This window comes from Mobula hypostoma, chromosome 8, assembly GCF_963921235.1.
Source record: "Mobula hypostoma chromosome 8, sMobHyp1.1, whole genome shotgun sequence".
In the NCBI taxonomy this organism is placed as follows: domain Eukaryota; kingdom Metazoa; phylum Chordata; class Chondrichthyes; order Myliobatiformes; family Myliobatidae; genus Mobula; species Mobula hypostoma.
Genome location: NC_086104.1, coordinates 93,322,095 through 93,347,715, shown reverse-complemented (window position 1 = coordinate 93,347,715; position 25,621 = coordinate 93,322,095). Strand labels below are relative to the sequence as shown.

General features: G+C 40.0%; 2 protein-coding genes across 4 annotated transcripts in view; one reads left to right on the top strand and one right to left on the bottom strand.

Annotated features, from left to right (window-relative positions):
* Window positions 1-20,082, top strand: part of LOC134350736 (serine/arginine-rich splicing factor 7-like) — a 34,625-nt gene extending 14,543 nt beyond the window's left edge. The window contains exons 2-9 of one of the 2 annotated variants that reach the window (XM_063056352.1): window positions 666-846; window positions 6,550-6,726; window positions 7,651-7,725; window positions 7,807-7,884; window positions 10,569-10,622; window positions 17,547-17,594; window positions 18,248-18,283; window positions 18,834-19,953. In XM_063056352.1, the coding sequence (XP_062912422.1) occupies window positions 666-846; window positions 6,550-6,726; window positions 7,651-7,725; window positions 7,807-7,884; window positions 10,569-10,622; window positions 17,547-17,594; window positions 18,248-18,283; window positions 18,834-18,888 (704 nt within the window). In that variant the 3' untranslated portion in view covers window positions 18,889-19,953. Of the gene's footprint in view, window positions 1-665; window positions 847-6,549; window positions 6,727-7,650; window positions 7,726-7,806; window positions 7,885-10,568; window positions 10,623-17,546; window positions 17,595-18,247; window positions 18,284-18,833 lie in introns of both variants that reach the window. The other variant, XM_063056353.1, reaches the window with a different exon arrangement.
* Window positions 20,083-20,266: 184 nt separating this feature from the next.
* The window catches only part of galm (galactose mutarotase), a 50,646-nt gene continuing 45,291 nt past the window's right edge, over window positions 20,267-25,621 (bottom strand). Inside the window, exons 6-8 of one of the 2 annotated variants that reach the window (XR_010018978.1) lie at window positions 23,455-23,629; window positions 23,050-23,187; window positions 20,267-20,806 (exon numbers count right to left, since the gene is read on the bottom strand). Coding sequence is in view for 1 of the 2 variants with exons in the window: in XM_063056351.1 (XP_062912421.1) it covers window positions 23,054-23,134; window positions 23,455-23,629 (256 nt within the window). In the remaining variant the exon portion in view is untranslated. The remainder of the gene's footprint in view (window positions 20,807-23,049; window positions 23,188-23,454; window positions 23,630-25,621) is intronic. The other variant, XM_063056351.1, reaches the window with a different exon arrangement.

Below are 25,621 nucleotides of genomic sequence, written 5' to 3'. Positions count from 1 at the left end.
CTGAGAAGCATAAGCACCTTTTCATCCATCACACAATACCATCAGAGGAGGCATCTGATCAGTCCCAACTTCATTCTGCAGCAGGATAATGACTCCAGACACATTGGCAAGGTCATAAAGAACTATCTTCAGCAAAGAAAAAGAGCTCTGCAATAGATGGTATGGCTTCCAAAGAGCCCTGATCTCAACATCATCAAGGCTGTCTGAGGTTGCTGGAGAGAGAGAAGTGAGACAGCCAAAGTCTGCAGAAGAAACATGGCAATTTCTCCAAGATGCTTGGAACAAACCAGCTAATTTCTTATCAAACTGCATAACCCTGTACCTAAGAAAATTGATGCAGTTTTAAAGTCAAAGGGTAGTCGCATCAAATATTGATTTTATTTTACTATTTACTGGGTTTTATAGTTTTTTGATACTTAGAAACTTCATTTCATTATTTTTGAAAGCATCTTCGATTTACAGATTTTTTTTATATGTGCCTAAGACTTTTGCACAGTACCGTATATCCTTTCTCTTGGTGTATATATTCTTATAATTATATATTTTTGTTGTCTTTTAAAGTCCAGTTTTCTTTTGAAAATCACATAGTTAATTTTTTTGTAATTCAAAACAGTTTTATTTAGTGTTTTGCAGATTCTAATAATATCTGGTATGCATCTCAACAGAAACCAAGGTCTATGTAGGTAACTTGGGAACAGGTGCCGGTAAAGGGGAACTAGAGCGTGCATTCAGCTACTACGGGCCACTGAGGACTGTCTGGATAGCACGGAATCCCCCTGGTTTTGCTTTTGTGGAATTTGAGGAGCCTCGGGATGCTGAAGATGCTGTTCGTGGTTTGGATGGCAAGTAAGTAAATCTTAAAGGGAAGCTAAACCCCATTGGTAAAGTCTTGCTTTCATTATTACCAGCTATTTTTATTGCATAATATGAATGTTTTCAGTTTTATTTGAAACTTCTGGTCAGAATGCACTTGTCACAGTATGCTCTCTTAGCCATCAGTGTCCATGGAGAATTATAGAGGCACGGGGGGCATTGTCAATTGAATGAGAATTGTTTGAGAAAACATTACTGTACAAATACACATAGAATCAGGTTTAATATCACTGATAGGTCGTGAAATTTGTTAACTTAGCGGCGGTGGGAGGGAGCGTGGACTCAGGCCATGAGAGGCCTGCGTCAGGCATTTTCATGCCTTACAAGGTGCAGATTGGAAGTCTGTGTGGGGCGCCACTCCTCGCACAGACACTCGAGCAATGTGAGGTTAAGTGCCTTGCTCAGGGACACAAACACGCTGCCACAGCTGAGGCTCGAACTAGCGATCTTCTGATCACTAGACGAACGCTTTAACCACTTGGCCACGTGCCCAGCACGGCGGTAATACATGATAAAATAAAAATAAATTATAATAAGTATATATGTATATTAAATAGTTAAATAAGTAGTGCAAAACAAATAAAAAGCAGTGAGGTAGTGTTCATGAGTTCAATATCCATTTAGGAATCGGATGGCAGAGAGGATAAAGCTGTTCCTGAATTGCTGAGTGTGTGCCTTCAGGCTCTGTACCTCCTTCTCTATGGTAAAAGTGTGAAGAAGGCATGCCTGGGTGGTGGGTGGTGGCGATCCTTAATGATGGACACTGCCTTCCATATATCTTGGATACTATGGAGGCTTGTACCCTAACTTTTTCATTGTGCAGCGGTAGCAAACCCCCCCCCCCCCCCCAAACCAGATGGTGATACAGCCAGTCAGAATGCTCTCCACGGTACATCTGTAGAATGTTTTAGGTGACAAACCAAATCTCCTCAAACTCTTAATGAAATATAGCCTCTGACTTGCCTTCTTTATAGCTGCATCGATATGTTGCAACCAGGTTAGCTCCTCAGATACTGACACCCAGGAACTTGAAATTACTCACTCTCTCCACTTCTGACCCCTTTATGAGGATTGGTTCGTGTTCCCTCGTCTTTACAAGTTTCTGCAAATTATTTCCATATTGTGCAGTAGCCTGTCTCCCTTACCTCAGTGATGTGGCCAGTCAGTATGCTTTTCACGGTACATCTGTAGAAGATTTTGAGTGTTCGAGTTGACAAACCGATCTCCTCAAACTCCTAATGAAATATAACTGCTGTGTTGCCTCCTTTATAACTGCATCAATATGTTGCGTCCAGGTTAGCTCATCAGAGGTACTGACACCCAGGAACTTGAAATTGCTCATTCTCTCCACTTCTGATCCCTCTGAGGATTGGTTTGTGTTTTCTTGTCTTACCCTTTCTGAAGCCCACAATCAGTTCTTGGTCTATGCATACACATTTAAATAAATTGCCAAATTACTTGTCATCTCCTTATCCTTTTAAATAACAATGTCTTACAGTGTAATTCTATATTCAAGGCAAAACTGTATCAATATAAAATAGAAATCGAGCAAATAACTGCAATCATCATCACATGAAGGCCAAAGCTGTTGTTGCTAATTAGCCTACAACTACACTGCTTGTGTAAAGTAACTAATCTAAAAATGTCTTTTCATTAATTTTACATATTACATGAAATAAAATTGAGCATAAAACAAAGTCTTATGTAGGTCATGCATATTCTTTGAAATTTTTGTGGGGTTAATGAGAATTCCTGTTGGCTAAGTACCGGATAAACAAACTTAGCTATTTTAAGTATTGAATGGCAGGAGTTTTCCCCTCCTAAAGATATTCATAGAAATATAAAGCAGTAGCGTGAAAACTTACATTTGCCTGCAGAACCTTACTTGCATCATATAAGGGTATAGTTGTTAGGCATTGTGTGCTCTGATCAGAGGATAAAGAACTTGAGGGCCATTTATTGTAATTTTAAATAAGAAGAGAATAATGCTACTGACATTTGGATTTAGCTCCCCTTTAAATATTGGGGGGGGGGTTGTCAGAGTAACAAATGTGTAAAATGTTATATGTGTGAAATATTCAGTTATTATAATGCAACATTGTACAGAAAAAGAAACCATGACTGTTGTCATTATTGTAACAGAGCCCATATTAACGCTTATGATGTGGCAATTGTGGAAATGCAAGCTATTTTTCAGGTGTCATGTACTGGTACGCTAGCAGTTAACTATTTTCCCTTCAGACATGTCCAGTAACTGAAGATGTTCATGACTGCTCTTCTACCTGGTTGAGATCCTTTGAGTCAAATTTTATGCAGTTGAGTAATTTCTGTACCTGTTAAAAATGTTTGACTCCTGTTAGATTTTATACTGTGTGTTATATGGTCTCTGGTGAGAAGAAATGACAGTAGCTGCTGAAACAGTTACCCACTGCTTTACGATCCATTGGCTATTTGGAACACTAATGCTGATCCAAGATTCCCAACTTTTTCTTGGTTGAGACCTTTCGGTGACTTGATATCTCATGAGCAACTTCTGTGCAACAGTGCATTGGTGTAATTAGTTACACAAATCAAGCAATGGCTGTTTTTGGATTATACATAATTTCCATTGAATCAACATGAAAAGAATACAAGATGGCTTGCTTTTGTTGGTTCCGGTGATATGAAAAAACTTACTTATCTTTGTGTGAACTTTTATCCTTGTGCAGTTTGTGGAACCTTGGTTAGATTTTGGAGAATTTTGGCAAAGCTCTCTTTATACAATATCTCATCAAAAAGAGAACATTATTAGAATTGAAAGCTGGAACTGTTCACAAAAGGTGCTGCTTTAAAATAATCTGGCAATCGCCATTGATCAACTTCTTGCCAATCTTGGGTTATGCTATAAAGTCCCTATAAAAGGCAGGAATCAGCAAAATTCTGTAATTTGTTTATCTCTTCCAGAGACATACTTGCTAAATTGTGATAGTGCAGAATTATACTGTTGATCTGGAATTGTTATCTTTACAATCTGTAACAGATATATAATGATACATGGGAGTTTTGGGTCTTTGTAGCATTACAGGGGCTACCTCAGCATAGCAAGTAGTATTTGAATAATAGATCGTGATACAAAACCCAATTGATCCAGCTTTTGCTTCTGGAAATTGGACTTAGTATGAACATATTCTGAGATTGCTTAAGGGTATAGTTTCTCTATGAATTGAAGCTTATTTACTTCATCTAAGTTTAAAAAGAAATATATTTCTTGTGGCTCAGTTGTATTGGCGGCTTACCTTCTTAGCTGCTTCTTGTGCCTGTCTCTGAAATTCTTGTTATGTATAACTGGTCCACATTTCTACAGAGCCGCATTTTTTAAAAGATTTGAACTATGACTCATGTCCTTCTGTTAGATTTTGGATTTCACTTCGTCAGTTTTATAGCAGTGATCTGCTTCTATGGTTCTGCTAATGTTTTATAACTGAAGTTTGAGTATAGAATGAATCACATGATAATGCTTCCTCTGCATCTACATTCTGCATAAGCACCTGGGTTTTGTGTCTTGTTTTTGAATATTTGCCACAGGTTTGGGAGCATGATGAAAATGTATACTTTCACGGGTGGCAGCACTGTCACCCACTGGAAAATTCTCCCTTCAAAATACTGTGTGCATAGCTGAGGGCATTCTGCTTTAATGTTTGTGGCTGAAATGTTAGGAACTGTCACAGAGACATTGTAAGTTTAAAGTTGTATTGGAATTTGGTTTGAGTGAGTTGTTTCTTGTAAGAACCAAGTTCAACTGGTCAATAGTGTGTGTTGGTACATGCAATACTTGAAAGCTTCTAACTGTATGAATATTACAAAGCACACTATGTCAGGAGGTGAATAGTTACAGACATTTCTACAGCAATCTATGAATTGTTAATTGAACAATGTAGTTTACTTCTGTACCTTTTGTCGGGTCTCATTAAATGGTATTTAAATTGATTTAGTCACCTACAAATCATGATTTAATGGTCTTGGCAATTCCACATGATTACAGATTTACCATGACTACATATGCAAACTCTTGAAATCCACCTGGTTTCCTTGACTGTGTAAGTCTGGGGAATACACCCCGGTCCCACCAAAGCCGTGAGATTGAGAGTCGGCTCTCCCACTCCAAACCCCGGTTCGTCTGGATGCTGTGTAATTTGCTACCCTATTACAACTCAAATGCACATGATTAAAGGAATTATATTTATGAATCTTAACTAAAGGGTTAGTAAAGAAAGAAAAAAAACAAAAAGGGCTCATTATAATTAAACAGTCAAATGTGCACAAGTTGTAGAAGTCATGCGTATTCACCGATCCTCAGTAGACCTTGGCACCTTGCTCCATTGAATCACAGCCCTCCACCGGGTCGAACCTTACGACCGGTTCTTTCCAGCGTCTTCACTCTTCATCTTCCACTGAACAAAGGACCCCAGCTCACACCAGTGCCAGGCACACAACACAAAAACCTGCTCCCCTGATTGGATGTCTCACATTCCAAAGCACCAGTTATCTCTAAGCATAACTCAAACACGGCTTCTACATTACATTAGCCGTGAAGGCTTTCCCAGGGTGTTACACTCTACTGTTGTTTCCTGAGTGTGTGTGTGTGTGTGTGTGTGTGTATATAAAAGACTATATATACCTTTTTCTTTGGTATCCCTTGCTGTTGCTTTTCTCCTAGATAATTTTCACAATAATGCTGCCTATGTGGTAAATGTCATTAAAGCACTGTTTGTAAAGACAGCTTTGGATTTCCATCATTCCACTGTGGTTTTGGAATCAGTCATAGTTGAACATTATTTTTCAGCAGAAGTGTCCTTGTGTCTTCTATCACCTAACTTACCACCTAAACTTTGCCCCTAAACTTCAAATTGATGTGAACAGTACTTGTTCAATGACAATGGAAAAAGTTATTGAGGCAATTTATTACCCAATTAATCTCCTTTCTTAAAGGTAGGATCCTGTGAGAGATAATATTTTGTTAAATTATGTTGAATAACTTTTCTGTCTATGTAGTTGTATTCCAGTCATAAGAATGGATAAAGTTATTGTGCTTGCTACCCTTTAGCCTAATGAAGAGCTTAGTAGCATCAATGCCTTTTTCTTTTATAAATTGTTCTTTTAAGTTCTGTCTCAGCCATGTTCCTGTTGGTTTTTCGCTAAGTTTTGAGGGAGGTAGGTACCCTTTCTTTACCTCCCTTTCTCCCCCCGCCCCCCAAACACGCACACTTCGATTTGATGGTTTTGAATTTGAATCTTCTGATTTATTTGGGGGTGGGGGTGTGGGGAAGAAGTATATTGTTTCTCCTGAGATTTTGGTCAGACCTATAGCTATTTTCCAGACTTTTTCCCCCATATCAGATGAGTCAGCTTGGAGAAATACTGAAGTTTTACTGTAAATGTTCACATCACTGTTGCAAAAAAAAAATTGTTTATGGAATTGGACTTTGGGGCAAACAGATCATAATAGCCTGTTTTGTATAGATAAGCCCCAATGGTTGCAGAAGCTTAATTAATGTCTCACTGTATGCATCATGAAATAATGTGCATATAATGTTGAATGCTTTAAGTTCCAATAATAAGGGCCGTATTGTAGTTGCACATTTTCACTGATGCTATATATGGAGATGCCTGTTTAAATAGTAATTTCTTTAACTTAAGGGTAATTTGTGGTTCGCGTGTTCGAGTGGAATTATCAACAGGAATGCCACGCCGCTCACGCTTTGAGCGGCCACCAGCACGGCGGCCCTTTGACCCAAATGATCGATGCTATGAATGTGGAGAAAAGGGTCATTATGCTTATGACTGTCATCGCTATAGCCGACGTAGGAGGAGCAGGTATGACATACCAATCTCAATGATTATTAATAACGCTTAAAAGCATTTTAAGTATACTTAAGCAACTTTATTTTAATCTGAATAAAAATGCAGTGCTTTATCGTTGCTTGCTGCTTTACATTTAAGTGCTAATCAGGTCTTGTGGCTTTTTTGTTTGCTTGACTTTGAGTTTCACTGTGAATGTTTTGAATATTAATGATCCACCTGGTCCAAACCTTTCAGGTTTCTTCGTTTGAGTCAGTCACCGCGATTCAGAATGTCGTGAGCCTCATGATATCAGGCTGAGGCATCTAGCAAATCCAACAGTTTTGATGCGCCTAGAGCATACGGTGATTGGCATGAGGCCAGATCCCCTCGAGAACCTGCTACAACTAGCTTCACCTTTAAGATTCTTTTGAGGGCAGAAAATGTTTGAGAATGAGACAAGGTGATCGCCGTTATGCTGTAAATTGGCTTTCAATTGGGCCCCTTTCTAGAGGAACGCCAGATTGACCGCATTCCCTCGTAGACAAACATCCTGCGTCAATCAAGCCTCACTTTGGCTCATTTGGCTGTCAGTTTGATCGTCGTTAGATTGAAGAACATCTAGATGCTGCGATGATCTGATAGATACTTCTAGATCGCCTAGATCTGCTTGACCTTGGTCCAAAGAGGGGGTCGACTGACCTGCAAACTTGCAAGGTTTACTTTATGTACCACTTACAAGTGTTTTTACAATGCACAAAATGCTAAAAGAAATGTAATGATTTTTAACTGGATCTACGTTATGTAGATTTAATCTAAAAACATATATGTAGGTCCCCACATTGTCTTCAAACTGACAGACACTGTATTGTAGCAATCTTATTTTGATTCCAGCAGAGGTATTCCAAGATTATAATGCTGAAATAGCTAAATTTAACTCTCTTCTTTTTGTTAAACCAGGTCCAGGACTAGGTCACGTTCAAGATCACGTGGAAGAAGATATTCTCGTTCTCACAGCCGTAGCCGTGGCAGAAGGTATGTCTTTCATGGAGGTTTAGTGTTAAAGAATGATGTGCTTGTGTTCTAAAATGTAATAATTATTCAAATTTTGTCAAGGTCCAGGTCATTTTCTCCTCGGAGGTCCAGATCATTTTCTCCTCGGAGGTCCAGGTCTTTCTCTCCTAGAAGGTCCAGGTGAGTATAATACATTCTTTACTTCCCCTTTCTCCACAGTCAAAAACAAAAGAAAATACATTGAACTCTGGATTAATTGATCATTTCAGTTAAGTACAACTTACAAGTCATCTAGCAATCTCAATTTAAAACAATAAATACTGTCAAAGCAAGTACTGATGATTTGCCATCCTTGGAAGCACATTGCGAAATACTAGTGCTTCAGTTGTGACTGATACACAATTGAGGTTTTGACTGGAGCAAATTGAACTGATACAAAATTATCCATATAACTTAAATGTATTTAGGTGATAGAGCATGTATTAAACTATTTTGTTGGAGAGCAAAAATCTGCAAGAAAACTAAGATAAAACAAAATGCTGGAAGTGGTCAGTAAGTCAATCTGCAATTGTAGAGAGAGGAAAACCTGAGTTAGTGTTCAATGCATTTCATTGGAAAGCAAAACACAGCAAGAAACCTAAAAAAAAATGCTGGAAGTAGTTAGTAAATCAGCCTGCAACTGTGGAGAGAGGAAAAGCTGAGTTAGTGTTTCTAATCAATGGCCTAAGTTTCCTGCGTTTTCAGTTTTTTGAAAACTGAAAGTGTGTGTTTGCTGAGTTCATGCTTGAATGTATGTATGATATTTTAAACATCGAATAGGCGTGAATCCTTACTTATACTTTCAAAATACTGGGTCTTCATATGGTTTTGTTTGAATCACAAATACAGCACAAGCAAGCAGTTTGACTCGGGTCTGATGTCCTCACTTCTCTAGCATAGTAGTCTTATTCCATGTGTCTGCTTCTATACATACCTGTTTTGGGTCTTAAATTGTAAAATGGGATAATTAAAGTGATATGGCAAGTGGCTTCAGTTGTAATGTTCTTTAAAATGGAAGAAAATTTTGGTGTATGATTGCAGTTTTCATGAAATTCAGAAAATGGATGGCTGTATCTGAAATATCCCTGAACTTTGTGTACAATTGGAATGTACAAATGTTTGTATGTTTGCAGACAGACAACACATTCATGGTCAGGTTCTTTTAAAACCAATAATTGATCCCTTCTTTCTCACCTCCCTCTGGTACCCCTCCCCTTTCCCTTCCTTCCATGGTCCAATTTCCTATCAGATTCGATCTTCAGCCCCGTAATTCTTCTGCCTAGCGCTCCTCAGCTTGTCCTTTCACTCCTACCCACCCACCCTCCCCTAGCTGCTTATTCTAGTTTCTGTCCCCTTCCTTTCCAGTTCAGAAAAGGGTCTCGGCCCAACACATCGACTACTTGTTCCACATAGATACGGTCTGATCTGTTCAGTTCCTCTGGCACTTTCTGTTTCTAAACTGTTTTCTTTTTAATTGAAGGTTCTTCATATTAGTTTCATGAAAAAGAATCAGATTATAGGCAAAGCATTAAAATTTTCAGTCTAATGAACTGAGGTTTCTAAATGTGCTTGTCCAAGAGAGAAAATTGTGCAACCAGGCTAAGTTTATTTCTAACTCTTCCCTCCCCCCACCCCGCCACTCCCCACTTTCTCAGCTGCCTCATCTCTCATCTGCCTCCTCCACCTCATGGCTAATGAGCTCCTCAGTGTTTGTACCAAGCCACTCTGAAAAGATGAGTCCTGGTACATTTTTACTTCGTTGGTTCAGTCAGTACAGCATCAACCAATTTGAGCAACTTGGAGGTGGGGTGGCATCTACAGATCCCCATTGATTTTCATTGGCTTGGGGTTGATGATCTCTTCCTCTTTCTAAGAGGAACAGTCAGAGTTTAACGAGTCACATCCAGCAGAATCGCCACATCTGGCAGGGAAAGACTAAAAATAAAGAACAGTGCTCTTAACCCCCACCCATTCTTTTCCCTTCACCTGGTTTCACTTTTTATCTTCCAGTTTGTATTCCTTCCCCTCTCCTGAGTTTTTCATTCTGGCTTCTGCCCCTCTTCCTTTACAGTTCTAAAGAAGGGTCTGGGCCCAAGACACCAATGGTTTATTCCTCTGCCTAGATGCTACTTGACCTGCTGAGTTCCTCCAGCATTAATATCTAGCACCTGCAGAATCTTGTGTTCAGGTTTTTTAAGCAGTTGTGAGAGTCGACAGAACAAATGATGAAATTTGCTGCAGTTAAAGATTGTTGTAGAGGCTTTTCTGGAGTTCAGTAAACTCATGGAGTAAGTACAGTCGACTCTCTCTTATCCAGTGGTTGATTTACCCCAGTTTGCAGATTAACTCTGTGAGGGTGGTGGGTGAAGGGGGAAGCCTGTGCTCTAGATTTTAAAAACCTGTGCTTCCAGATTTAAAATCTTGGGCTACTACTGAGCTTGTTTGGTTCTGTAGAGCAGCAAGGTGTTGCATTCTTGAATAAAGAATTGTTTCTGGAAGTGTTACAGATGAGTATCACCAAGGCAAGTCAATTGATGAAACAAACAGGACTAAGTATTTTAAACAACAAAGTACTGTGCAAGAATTTCCAATGCCTTTTTAATGTGTTTTGCATTATCTGTATTTTTGCATTATCCGTCGAGGCGCACCCCTTCATTACTCAGGATAATTGAGAGTCAACTGTAGATGACATCGAGGCACTTTGGGAGGATTGGTAAATGTTTTTTTCTAAGTTAACTTAAAGTACCGTATGTCTTTTGTAATAGTTAGCTTTACCTCATTTGTATATCTGTGAATTTTAGTTTTGTAAATGGTCTTTTATAAAGGTCTCGATCAAGGTCACGGTCCAGATCCAGGTCTCTGTCAAGGCAGAGAAGCAGGTCAGTTTGATTTTCATGTAGTATTCTTTGTTGTAATTAATTTGTGGCATATACAGTTGTGAAGAGTGCCAGCAGCACTGTAGTGAGTATTGATATTTGAACATAAATACCTGGCAGTAGTAGGCCATCCAGTGCTTTCAGCCTGCTCTACGATTGATCAGTATCTTAGCTATTTTCTACCTTGGCCCATTTCTAACATTACGCTTAATGTTTTGATCTCATGTATGAATACATACACAGCCTTCTAAAGTGGAGCATTTGAAGTGTTCACAATCTTCGGAGTGAAGCATTTCTTTTAGCCCTAAAAAGCTAGCTCTTTATCCAAAAATTGTATCCTTTAATCTGGAACTCTAGTTATGAAAACATACTCTCTGCATCTAGCCTGTCAATTTTAGATTTCATCTCTATTCTATTAAACTGGAAGTTTGTAAGATGTAAATACAAAATTTGAAGCATGTGCAACCAAGTGGTGTAAGACCGTAAGGTATAGGAGCAGAATTAGACCATTTGGCCCATTGAGTCTGTTCTACCATTTCCTCATGGCTGATCTATTTCTCTCTCAGCCTGAATTTCCTGCCTTAAGTATACCCAATGACTTCAGAAAGGCCCATGACAAGATTCCTTATGAGAAATGATCCAAAAGGTTAGATTTGATTTGATCCAGAGGTGGCCTGGAATAGGAGGCAGAGGCTGATGGTGGAAAGTTGTATTTGTGATTGGAAGCCTGTGTACTACAGGGTTTGGTGCAGGGAACCTTGCTGTTTGTCATATATGTAAATAGTTTGTATATGATTACTAGAGGGACCATTGCATGTGACAGAACAGTTGATAAAGTTTAGGGAGCAAGGATCAGACAGGGCTCTAGAGTTACAAAGTTCCTGGAAAAGAGTTGAAGAATGGACAGAGTGAGAAGGGGGCATTGAAAGCCTAGTTGAGTGGAATTAAGGAAAATCCCCAAGGCGTTGCACACCTATGTGAGGAACAGGAAGATGACTAGAATTGGGGTTTGACTGATCAGAGCTAGGAGAGGAAACATGCCTGGAGTCAGGAGGTAGGGAATGTCCTTAATGAATATTTTGCTTTAGTATTCACCAGTGAGAGGACCTGACATTTGAGAAGACAACATAAAATAGGCTGTCACACAAAACATTCTGGGGGAACTCAGTAGGTCAGGCAGCATTTATGGTAATGAATAAACAGTTGGCGTTTCGGGTCGAGACTCTTCATCAGGATTGGAAAGGAAGTGGGAAGAAGTCAGAATAAGAGGGTGGGGGAGGGGAAGGAGTACAAGCTTAGAAGGTGATAGGTGAAGCCAGGTGGGTGGGGGGGGGGGGATGAAGTAAGAAGCTAGGAGGTGGTGAGTAGGAAAGGTAGAGGGCTGGAGAAGAAGGAATAATGGAAGAGAATAGTGGACTGTGGTTGAAAGGAAAGGAGGAATGAGACTGGGGAAGTGACAAACAGATGGGGTTGGGGGGCAGAGCAAATGGAAGAGGGGACTAGGAGGAAAATTGCCATAAATTGGAGAAATTGGTGTTCATGCCATCAGTTTGGAGGCTATCCACACGGAAAAGCTCATGTGAGCTGTTGGTCCTCTGGCCTGAAAGTGGTCTCACTGTGGCAGCAGAGGAGGCCATGGACCAATATGTCAAAATAGGAATGGGGGATGGAATTAAATCAATTCTGAGAGGACTAGAGTATAAAAACAAGAATAGAATGCTGAGGCTTGATAAGGCATTGATCAGACTGTTCTTGGAGTATTGTGAGCCGTTTTGGGCCCCCTTATTTAAGAAAAGATGGGCTGGCATTGGAAAAGTACAGAGGAGGTTCACGAGAATGATTCCAGGAATGAAAAGGTTGATATATGAGAAGTGTTTGGCTCTGGGCCTGTAATTGCTGGAGTTTTAAAAAATGGGGGGGGGGGAGGTGTGGGGGAATCTCATTGAAGCCTATTGAATGTTAAAAGGCCCAGATAGAGTGGATATGGAGAGGATGTTTCTATGGTGGGGGAATAGAGAGATGTCTGTTTACAACAGAGATCAGTGGGAATCTCTTTAGTAGAGGGTGCCGAATCTGTGGAATTCATTGCCATAGACAGCTGTGGATGCCAAGTCATTGGATATATTTAAAGTGGAGCCTTATAGGTTCTTAATTTGTCAGGGAAGTAAAAGTTACAGGGAGAAGGCAGAGGTTGAGATGAATAATAAATCAGCCATGATGGAATGGCATAATTCTGCTTGTGGTCTAAAATAATTGGCCACTGGGAAATTGACAAAGTGGTCTTCAAATCTATGGTGCTCCTTACCCATGTAGAGGAGGCTGCGTTGGGAGCACCAGATATCAGTAGACAGCCCCAACAGATTTGCTGGTGAAGTGAAGACTAGAACATATTGACATTAAGAAAGAGGAAATCTTGGAACTTAGGAAAAACATTAGGATTAATTCTCTTAAAAGTTGCTGGTGAACGCAGCAGGCCAGGCAGCATCTCTAGGAAGAGCTACAGTCGACGTTTTGGGCCGAGTCCCTTTGTCTGGACTAACTGAAAGAAGAGCTAGTAAGAGATTTGAAAGTGGGAGGGGGAGAGCCAAAATGATAGGAGAAGACAGGAGGGGGAGGGATGGAGCCAAGAGCTGGACAGATGATTGGCAAAATGGATAAGAGAGGATCATAGGATGGGAGGCCTAGGGAGAAAGAAAGGGGGAAGGGTGAAGCCCAGAGGATGGGCAAGGAGTATAGTGAGAGGGACAGAGGGAGAAAAGGGAGAGAGAGAAAAAGAATATCTATAAAATGTGTGTGTGTGTGTATACATATGTATGTGTGTGTGTGTGTATGTATGTGTGTGTGTGTGTGTGTATATATATATATATATATATATGTATGTACAAACGGTATATATAATAAATAACAGATGGGGTACGAGGGGGAAGAGGGGCATTAATGGAAGTTAGGGAAGTCAGTGTTCATGCCATCAGGTTGGAGGCTACCCAGACGGAATATAAGGTGGTGTTCCCCCAACCTGACTGTGGCTTCATCTTTACAGTAGAGGAGGCCGTGGATAGACATATCAGAATGGGAATGGGACGTGGAATTAAAATGTGTGGCCATTGGGAGATCCTGCTTTCTCTGGCGGACAGAGCGGAGGTGTTCAGGGAAACAGTCTCCCAGTCTGCACCGGGTCTCGCCAATATATAGAAGGCTGCATGAGGAGCACTGGATGCAGTATATCACCCCAGTCCGCCAGAGAAAGCAGGATCTCCCAGTGGCCACACATTTTAATTCCACGTCCCATTCCCATTCTGATATGTCTATCGATGGCCTCCTCTACTGTCAAGATCAAGTCACACTCAGGTTGGAGGAACAACACCTTGTATTCCATCTAGGTAACCTCCAACCTGATGGCATGAACATTGACTTCTCAAACTTCCATTAATGCCCCTCCTCCCCCTCGCACCCCATGCGTTTTATATATATATATATATTCTTTTTCTCCCTCTGTCCCTCTCACTCTACTCCTTGCCCATCCTCTGGGCTTCACCCCTCCCCCTTTCTCCCTAGGCCTCCTGTCCCATGATCCTCTCATATCCCTTTTGCCAATCACCTGTCCAGCTCTTGGCTCCATCCCTCCCTCTCCTGTCTTCTATCAGTTCGGATCTCCCCCTCTCCTTCCCACTTTCATATCTCTTACTAGCTCTTCTTTCAGTTAGTCCTGACGAAGGGTCTCGGCCAGAAACGTCGACTGTACCTCTTCCTAGAGATGCTGCCTAGCCTGCTGCGTTCACCAGCAACTTTTATGTGTGTTGCTTGAAATTCCAGCATCTGCAGATTTCCTGGTGTTTTGAGGATTAATTCTCCAGGGCTGGACAGGATATACCCCAGGTTAATAGAGGAAGTGCGGGAGTAGATTGCTGTACCTTTGGCAATGATCCTTGTGTCCTCACTGACCACGGATGATTGGAGGGTGGCAAATGTTAATTCCTTGTTCAAGAAATGGTAGGAATAACCCTGGGAATTAGATTCTTAGAGATGAGATTTACCAGTATTTGGAGAAGCATAGTCTGATTAGGGATAGTCAGCATGTCTTTGTAAGGGGCAGGTCATATCTCAGAATCCTAACTGAATTCTTTAAGGATGTGGTGTGTATGGATTTATAGTAAGGCATTTGGTAAGTTCTCTATGGTAGGCTGATTCAGAAAGTCAGGAGGAAGGAGATACCGGGAAACTTGGCTTGTTTCTTTGTTCTAATGGCTCATAATCATCAGCCTGACCTCATCCAGAACAAAGTAACCTGCTTTATTGGTATTTCACCACTGGTGCAGAGTGGCTGCAATTCACACATGTTGTAGTGACTTACTTACTTGGGCTACTTTAGCAGCATTTCCTTCATTTGTGACCTCTAACACCAGGTTTAAGATTAGTTTCAGATTCTGGTTACCCACTGTCAAACTGAATGTGAAATGCAAAATTATCACTCTTTTCCTCATATCTTTTTAAAACCTTAATTTGTATCATGTTTTGTCTCATCACTAGATCTAAGTGGTCCATTCCCTTGTTGGGAACATTTTAAGGATTCTTCCTGAATACACTCATTGAACTTGTTCTTGAGTACCTTTATCAATTTGATTCATCCAGATTAGGTGGATTTTAAAGTTACCTATGATTACCTATTGCTTACATAATTCTTGATTCATACTCTAACTTTTTAATGAATGTTTTATTATCTCCACCAGATTCTCAGCCAGTCTTTGTTTTTGCACCCATGTGGTGATTTTTGTCCTTTATTAACAGACCTACCTCAACCTTTTCAAGTTCTTTTTGGTCCTGTAGAATATTGTTTTCAGCCGATCATGTCCATTTTTGTTTGTACCACAATTCATGAGCCCTTGTTATAAATGTTCATGGAGCTTTCATTTTGTTATTTTGCCGTTTTTAGAATCATGGCGTCATGGTCATACAGCATTGTAATGTGTCCTGTGTCCAATCACATCCATGTCAACTAACAGGAATGCATCTACACTAATCCCGTCTTTTTTCTTGCTTCTCCACACCCACCAACCATGAGCTGTGTATTTGGAGCTCATGTCTTTGAACCATGAGAGGAAACAGGAGAGAATGCCTCCGATCTGAAGAATGTTCAAGCTGTGTGCAAGCAGTACCTAGTTCTGGAGCTGTGAGGCAGTGCTATCTATCACTGCTGCATTACTCAGTCACCCTGACCTTGTTTGCAGTTGCAGACATGTTCGTATGCTTTGTTCTTTCATGTCATGTCCTCATTACGGTAGCAACCTGTGTTGCTACCTTACACTGTCTTGTCCTTTCTCATTCTTAACTTTTCTTTTAAACTCCACTCACCCCAACTATTTAAACAGTTCTATACAGATTTAGTTATTGGACTTGCTGGGGCACTAACTCCAGCTTGACTCAAGGGAGACCTGTCTTTCCCAGAACAGGTGCCAGTTCTCTGTAAACTGAAATTCATTTTCCCCCACACCAGTCTGTGAGCCATACACTCAAGTTTTTGACCTTATTAATCTGATGCCACTTTGCATGACGTGGAGGTAATAATGCAGAGGTTATTACCATTGAGTCTGCTTTTTATTTTAAAATCTAGCTGTTCATTCTTTCTCAGCAGAACCTTTAAATCCAATCAATATTAATAACAGGTTAGAGAAAGGCACTGCTGCAATAGTGCAAGTTGCTTTTTAGTCTGGGGTGTCCTTGATCCTGACGGTACAGAATACACCCTTTGTGACTTGTTCTCATGGCTCTGTAGAATAGTTTGTGCCTAACTATACTGTTGCCACACAATTTTTTGTTTGCTTCCCCTTTCATGACTGATCATTGTGTTAAGTCATTTTCCTCCTTCCTGAGCTTACTCGCATTCATGTATTCTGTATGAACCATTTATTGTTGTACAAGAGTTTAGGCTCTCTTGTTGTTCCCTACCCATCACTCGTACCTGCTTTACTTGTCAGTCACTTTCTGTAGTAATTGCAGTAGTTGACCAAAGCAGTGCAACTGTCCTCTGGAACAAAATGGTCAAGTTGCTTTCCCCCTTGCATCTGTAGCAGAGTCTAAAGCACTGACGACTTTGACTAAGGCGGAGTTCTGCAGATTGTAGATACTTGCTGCAGATCTGGTTGCTGAAATCATTGTGGCTCAATTCCTGCATGATACAGCTACAATATGTCAGATGTCTTTCCCTGTCTGTCCTCATTTAATTAGTACTTTGTTTTCCAGCTGGCTATTTATAATTTTTAATTGCCCTGGTAATGATTTGGTGTTAAGTCCTAATTTCAGTTGCACCTTTTGCTTACTGGGAGCAAACCCTCTCAATATGGAGGGGAAGAAACAATTCTCAATAGTTAATTACATTCTGATGCCACATCTTGATTTTTCTTCTCTCTTAGGTATGGTAAACCATGCAGAAGCCAGATAAATACATCATTTTGCTAATGTAATTTGAATGAAACATATTGATCTGAGCATATACACGTTGCAGTTTTGATAAATGGACAATTTATTGGTGGTTCAGTGGGAATTTTACCTACAGAGAACTCGATTATGAAGAATCTTGTAGTTCCCTCCCTCCCCCACACATCTTAACTTACCAATGAATGGCTTTTTAAAACATACCTGCAGCTTATCTAAACACTGCATAGTCCTGGAATTGATTAGACAAATAATTTGACTTATGGTTTAGACTAGGTTTTATTTGAACTGTAAACCAGATACAAACTACTAGTTTTCATCTGCAGTAATCCTGGTCATGTATACGTAATTCATTGTTATGCAAACTTGGAGATAGTTTTATGTTGGTTTATGATGCCAAATATGGGAAATTATTGTTGAAACTTGTGTAATTGTACAAAATTTATCATTATATGTATTGAATATAATGTACAGCAAATATTAAACATTTTAATACAGATCTCTGTCGCCTCTGAGAAGATCCAAGTCTCGCTCTCTTGTTCGAAGGTGAGAAGATCAAGCAATATTCATTCTATTTGAAATGCTTGTCTTTTGATATTTTTCTCTTTTCTCTCCCCCCCCCCATTGAAATTCCCAGTATTCTTAAATTGCATTTTATTCCCTGGCAACAGCCTTAACGGTTGATCTGTTAGCTATCTAAAATCGCTTTTGAGTGAGTTGCAAGGTATGGATTGATTATTTCAGGTTTTGTAGCACTTGAGGGTGAAAATACTTTTGATGGACTAACTCTGATAGACTTGCAATTAGTTAATTTTTTGAATGTGGTTGTGTGCTTCCTGCAATATCCAAGTCCCTACTGAATGTTACTTGAACTCTGAGATTTCATTTTGGGCTGGATTCATGTTTTTCTCAGGTTTTCTTTCCCTTGAGTTCAGGCATTTGAATCTAATTATTAATAGTTCCATGCATTATTGCCTACAAAATGCCGTAACTCAATATAATGAAGATATTCTGGGGAAATTTTTAATTTGTAGAATTTCTTTGCAATTAAGGCTTGTTCAGTCTGAATAGAGAACTTTATTTGTGACTGCTGTGTTGGTCTTGGCCTTAGGAGTGCTCTATTCCGTTGCCTATTAGTAATCTTATTGGTTTTTGGATAGTTAACTAACTTCAATCTCTATCTTCTATTCCAAAAACAGTCGCTCAAATTCTAGATCACATTCACCAAAGCGAAGGTAAGGAATTATGTTAACAATTTATACACAAAAAGACTAGCTTCTACTTCCCTATGTCTCTATAATTATTTGCATTAAGGTTCTCATCTGTAAGCTCATTTATAAAGATGTCTGAGTTTAGGCCAGTAAGATCTATTTAGATGCAAGGAATATTTAAAGCTCTTAATATTTTTTGAACAAACTGACATTACTAGATAGCATGAATGTTGTCTGTTTAATCTTAACACCTATAATTTGTTTTAGTAGTACAAAAAGGATTGACAAAGTAATTGTGACCTTTAAGTTCTGTATTGATATTAATAGACTTAATTGAATTTTGCAATGTTGCTTTTATTCGATATACATTGATATGTTAAATAAAAACTTTTGAAAACATTGTCACCTGAAATTATAAATCAGCAAAAACCTTGGTACCATTTAACTAACTGTAGAAGACCATAATTATTTACAATGGGGATTGATTGGTTGACAGTTTACTGAAATATACATGGTTGCAAACAAAATGGACCCCTAAAATTTTGTTCTAATTAAATTTTTTTCCCTCCCTTAGTCGCACACCATCTGAAAATTCTCGTAGAAGTGCAAGTCCTGACAGAAATGACTAAGTGCAACTGGCAAAGCTAAACTTTAGAATGAATGTTTTTTTTGTTTACATTCTTTGAAGTTGTATGGGCAACCTCTGGTTCTTTTGTGGGGGTTTGGATTTGATTTTAAATGTAAGGGCTTGTTTCTAACTTAATTTTCATGCTTCCTTTTTTTCCCTTTTGTGGAGGAAATATGGCGTGGGTAGGAAATTTTTTAAAGTACACATCCTATAGAGACTAAATTGAGTGATCTGCATTTTTCCCTGCATAACTGTGTTGTATTCTTTTGTTGTAATATCAGATTCCTCAAACCATTCGAAGTGTATCACATTTTTGTATCTGGAAATAGAAATAAACAAATTGTCCTGAAAAGTGTGTGTGTGTCTCTTATTATGTATCCAGCACAGAATCATGGCATTCATTGAAATACACTGTTACTTATGATAGTAAAATGGAAGTTTGCCTTAGGAGTAGCTCAGGAAATTGAGCAATAATCTTTACGGCAGACAAGAAAACAAGTACAGATCTTAGGATCACAAGGGTAGATCTGGTAATGCTGATGAGAGTATTACCATTGTAGAAGCTTTGGTTCTGGGATAGTAACTCAGTGTAACTTCCAAGGGCTGATGCGTATTGGAGAAAGTTGAAAACCCACTTTAGCCTCAGCACTAATGCGGGAGGCAATATTCCTAGTTGTTGGGATCAGTGTAGGGAAGGGCTAGACAGGATCTTGTACTTTGTGCATTACTAGGCCACATAATGATGCAAATTATGTATTGGTATTTACTTCCTTTAGATAAAGGTTTTAGTTACTCACCCACCATCAAGTATTAGGAATTGCTTAAAGTTATTGGAGAAATCACAGGTGCAATCAAACCAGTGATTACATGTGATCAGACTCCTGCAACTGAAAACAACCACGCTCATACAAGCAACATACACAAAATGCTGGAGGCAGCATCTATGGGGAAAAAAGTTACACAGGACACTACAGGCCCTTCTGTCAAATGAGTCCAGGTTGACCATAGTGCCCAAACTAATCCCAATTTCCCATGTTTGGTCCATATCCCTCCAGGCCCTGCCCCCAACATGCGCTTTTAAAATGATAAAACCTACTTGTTCTGGCAGCTTGTTCCATATACCTGCCACCTACTCCATGAAAAGGTCCCCAATTATGCCCCTAAATCTATGCATCCTAATTTTGCTCTCCTTCCCTGGGAAAAAGATTTATCATCACTTTAGCTATGCCCTTCATAATTTTAGACATTTTTAAGGTCTCTCCCTCTTCCGCCACCCCGCCCCTGTGTTCAATAAAGACCTAGCTGAGCCAATCTCTCCCGTTAACTTAAAAGGTTTTGTAGTTCTTGATTGATTCTATTTCATTTTCCAGTGACTATCTCTTCTCACACCATGGTCCTAGAAATTTGAGATATTTATCCAATTCCCTTTTGAAAATTAATTTAAAATCATTACCACTTGCAAGTTTTTTTTTTGCTCTTCACCTTTGTGATTGCAGATTTAAAAGTAGCTTTGTACTGTACAGAAAAGCTATCCTTACCATGATTTTGAGAAACATCCATGAGATCAAGTACTGCCAGTATAATCCATAGTAGTAACTCAAGCAATCCATACGAATGGTTTGAAAATCTTGTTTTGCCATTCTTAAAAAAACGTTAGCAAATTTAGTTTCAAGCCCATCTCAGGTCAATAATTACATTTTAAAAATCTAGAGGTTTTAAATGCTCCTGATGGTTTTAAAAATGAACTGTTACATGTTTCTAGAAAGAATTTGCAAAATAGAGATCAATGTGTTAACTAGACAATATTCTTGGGCTCCTCCTTGTGGCAAGATTTCAATTAGTGTCGAGCAATGGTTGCCTACAGCTCCGCAGTAGTCAGCAAATCTGTCTTCACATCTGCAGGCTGTACACAAGTCAAGCTGGAGAGACAAGAAAAGAGAAGATGTTTTAAAAAGACAAAAGGGTATTTTTAGAAGAATGAATAAACAACTTGAAGTGCAGGAGGTAACACTTTTAAAGGCCCTTTTCAGGAGATAAATGTCAATCTGGTTTATAGGCCGCTGTTGTAGTTGCATGATGCAATAATGCACATAGTAATCAGCTGAATTGAAGTACACTCCAAACCAACTGAACCTGGTTAAGATGTTCTAAAGTTGCACACCTATCTATGATACCATTCAAACTCACTGTTCTAGTGCCACCTTTGCAAAAAAGGACCCATCATAGTCCAAATTCCTCTGCTGTTGGGGCTTTTTAATGAACCATGGTTTAAAAACAAGATTCTGCCAATGCTGGAAATCCAGAGTAACACAAAATGCTAGAGCAATTCAGCAGGTCTGATGAGGAATAAACCATGTGTTGGGCCGAGACCTTCATCAGAGAGGGGTGCAAGCTGGCAGGTGATTAATGAGACTAGGTGGGGAGGGGGAATGAAGTGGGGAGGTGATAGGTGGAAGAGGTAAAGGGCTGAAGGAATCTGATAAGAGATGGCAGTGGACTATGGGAGAAAGGGAAAGTAGTGATGTGCAGGGGAGCCAGAATGAGAAAAGAGAAGGGAGCAAAATTACTGGAGGTTAGAGCACTCAGTGTTCATGCTGTCAGATTGGAGGCTACTCAAACAGAATACAAGGTGGTGTTCTTCTAACCTGAGAGTAGCTTCAATGTGACAGGCCATGGACCAACATTGCAATGGGAATGGGAAGTGGAATTAAAATAGGTGGCACTAGAGAAACCTGCCTTTCATGGTGGAGCAAAGGTGCTCGACCAGTCTATGCTCCCTCACTGTTTAGGGCCCTGAATGGTGGTGAGGGAAATGTGTAGAGGCAGGTGTAGCACTTGTCCTGCTTGCAGGGATAAGCACCAAGACAGAGATTACTGGGGAGGGACAACTGGACAAACGAATCGCATAAACAGCGATCCCTGCAGAAAGCAGAGAGTGGGAGGGGGAGGGATAGTATCCTATTGAAAATATAACCAATGATGTGCTGGATGGGAGGCTTGTGGGATGGTAGATAAGGACCAAGGGGAACTCTATGCCTGTTATGGCAGCAGGAAGATGGGGTGAGGGTAGACATCTGGGAAATAGAGGAGGTGTGAGTTAGGGCAACATTGATGATGGAGGAAGGGAAACCCAGTTTTTTGAGGGAGGAGGTGTTCTGGAATGGAAAGTCTTATCCAGAAATGGGGGAAATGAAAAAATGGAATGGCAGTTTTACAAGTGACAGGGTGGGAAAGGTAGTCAAGACAGCAGTGCGAGGACAGTCTGTCTCATTAAGAGAGAGCTGTCTGAGATGGACCAAATAAATCTGAAGGCAGGGTGGAAGTTGGAGGCAACGTTGATGAAATTGTTGAGCTCAACATGGGCGCAGGAAGCAGCACCAATGCGGTTGTCAATATAGCGCAGAAAGAGTTGGGGAGCACTACCAGAGTAGGCTTGGAACAAGGACTGTTGTGGGTAGTGAAAAAACTATGTCAGAAGAGCTGAAAGAGAAATTTTTGAGGGTGAGGATCAGCTCCGACAGATGGAGGAGGGTGTTGGTAGAGAGGAACTGGTTAGGTCTAATGTCCAGAAAAAAGGCAGGGACCTTTAAAGCATTCCTGATGTGAGACAGAGTGTAGAGGGATTGGACATTCATAGTGAAAGGTGAGGTGATCAAGGCCAAGAAATTGAAAGTAGTTGAGATTGAGAGCATGTGAAGTATCGCAGATATAAGTGGGAAGAGACAACCAAGAAGAACAACATGAGTCAAAGCATGCATACATGGGTTCCTTGGGGCAGGAGCAGGCAGAAACTATGGGCAAACCAAGACACTCAGGTTTGTGGATCTCGGGTAGGAGGTAGAAATGAGCAGTGTGGGGTAAGGAGGCAGTGGATGAGAGATCTGAGCGATGACCATGGTTAAAAGCTAATGTTGTAGTAGTGGCCACAGCATGAAGTGCAGGTAGTGTGCAGTGTGAAGTATTTACAGGAAGTCTTTAAAAAAATATCTGTATAAAAGCTCCCTCTTACGGACAAATCAGGAAATGTGATTCAGTTTCTTAACTGTTGAAATATTAGGTCCTTCCTCCCACCATCAAATCCACACCACCCAAGCATGACCTTTATTTTTCATTGTCTCAGAATGCTTTTATTCAAATAAAGCAATAAACAGTAGCTACTTACATTACTATTTCACAGTAGAGAAAGTAAACCATGTTGTGTGATTATATTCTTCACCAGGTCTCAGCAATGCATCTGGGAAATTCTTCTGCAATATACGAACATTTGAAAGAATCGGTGGTCTGGGTGGGTTCCTGTGATCTGTACAAATATCCTCACATAAAATTTCTGAAAGATGTGTTTTACTGTATCAGAGCTGCTATCATGCAAGTCACTGCACAACACATTGCAATAGGTTCAAACTTAACATTCATTTTTCACTTTAGCAGGGTGAAGTGGTCGAGAAGTAAGAATACAAACTTTTTAGGACATACTTTGGTTAACAAAATTAATTCATCTTCAATGTTTCACTTAATCTCACCTCTCCCTCCTCAACCTTCACCTTTCCGCCCACCCCCAGAAACTAACCTTGTTGACGGCATCAGGCCAGTTCTGAGTTTCCAAGCAAAAAGCTGAATGCTTAGGGTATACAGCTCCTCCTTTGCCTTTCAAGCTCCCATCAAGAAAATTGGCAGTGTAAAACTGAATTCCAGGCTGTGTTGTCTCAACCTCCAGCAGCCTGCCACTTGGCTGATGATATACCCTGTAAACAAGTTTTCACTGGTAAATTCTTAAGTATATTTCAAATTTATTTCCCAAGCTGACATATGCCTCAAGAAATTAAGCAACCAGTAGCTCGAAGACTTGTGACATGGCCATAAATGATTAAAACCTAGATAGGGTTTGGGGATATGTTCTCTGTCATTGGGGGATTGAAGATGGAGAGAGTCAGTAAGTTTAAATTTCTTGGTGTTTTCATATCAAAGGATCTGTCCTGGGACCAGCATGTTAGTGCCATCACAAAGAAGGCATAACAGCGCCCCTACTTTCTGAGAAGTTTGCAAAAAATCCAGCATGTCATTGAAGAGCGAAGATAAACAGTGAAGAATATCCTGACTGATTGCCAATGTGCAAGAAAAGAAAAGCCTACAAAAGGTGGTGGATACAGCCCAGTCCTTCACAGGCAAAGTCCTCCCCACCATTGAGCACATCTACAAGAAGCACTGACACAAAAAGGCAGCATCCATCCATCAATATCATCCCTTCTTCTCGCTGCTGCCAATGGGAAGGGGTACAGCGGCCTTTGGTTCAGCAACAGTTATTACCTTTCAATCACTGGGCTCCTGAACCAGCAAGGATAATTTTACTACCTCAACACTGAACTGATTCCAGAACCTATGGGCTCACTTTCAAGGACTCTACAACTTATGTTCTCAGTATTATTTATTTACTTATTTTTCACTTTGCAGAGTTTGTCTTCTTTTGCACATTGGTTGTTTGTCAGTCTTTGTGTGTAGTTTTTCATTGATTCTATTGTATTTCTTTGTTCTGTGAATGTATGAAGATGAATCTCAAGATAGTACATGGTGACATAAAGCAAGTTTATTATCAAACTATCTGTGAGTATCAGGTACTAACTCCACTCTAGATATCAGAATGCAATGCTAAAAATTACCAGGGCAGTTATCAGAATCAGAATCAAGTTTAATATGTGGTGAAATTTGTTGTTTCGCAGCAGCAGTACACTGCAATATATAATTTTTAAAAACTATAAATTACAATAAGAAACAGAGTACTGTGCAGAAGTCTTAAGCACGCCAGAGTTTTTATATAAATTTTGTTTTAGATGTTTAATTTTTGTTTTCTGCACTAGTGCAACAGGAGGAGAGGAGAAGATGGCAGCACGCGCAGCCGCTCCAAATTGATATTGTATTTGTGAACTAGGATGCCGTGCACAATCCTGATTTGATGGAGACAGCCGCGAGGAGCACAGAGGAACATCTGGGGAAACTTCTGAAATGCCTGCTTCGCTGCCGCTGCTACTGTGCGATCGAGAATCTCCGGAGGGGAAGGCCCCAAATCCTCGGCTTTGCCTATTGCCTGTTGCCGGGGCTGGGGTCGAAGTGCTCGGCAGAGATGGTGCTCGGTGTTGGAGAGCTGGTCGGAGGCTCGAAGTTTTTGGATGGACTCAGAGTCGGACTATGGTCGGGTGCTTCCAGGATGCTGCATCAGCAAGTTTGCGGCGCTGGAAGCTCATGGCAGGAAGAGTTTTCTTCCTTCAGCCGTCTGCGTGAGATGATGGGACTTTCGAGAGACTTTGAGATTTTTTTTACTGTGCCCATGGTCTGTTCTTCTTTCAAATTACGGTATTGCTTTGCACTGTTGTAACTATATGTTATAATTACGTGGTTTTTGTCAGTTTTGTTTAGTCTTGGTTTGTCTTGTGTTTCTGTGACATCATTCTGGAGGAACAAATTGTATCATTTCTTAATGCATGCATTACTAAATGACAATAAAAGAGGACTGCGTGTCCTCATAATCTAATCTAATCTAATCTAGTGCGTTAGTAGAAATGAGCAAATTTTAGAGTTCCAAACATTCACTTTCGATAAAATTAAATGTTACTGAGAAATGTTGGCATTTTATTAATGGAAGTAATAGACCACTTTTTAAGTAAGATCTTGAATGTAGGTGTACAGCCCAGTGCATGATTAAGTAAAGATAACAAACAGGATGCTAATGATCAATAACATAA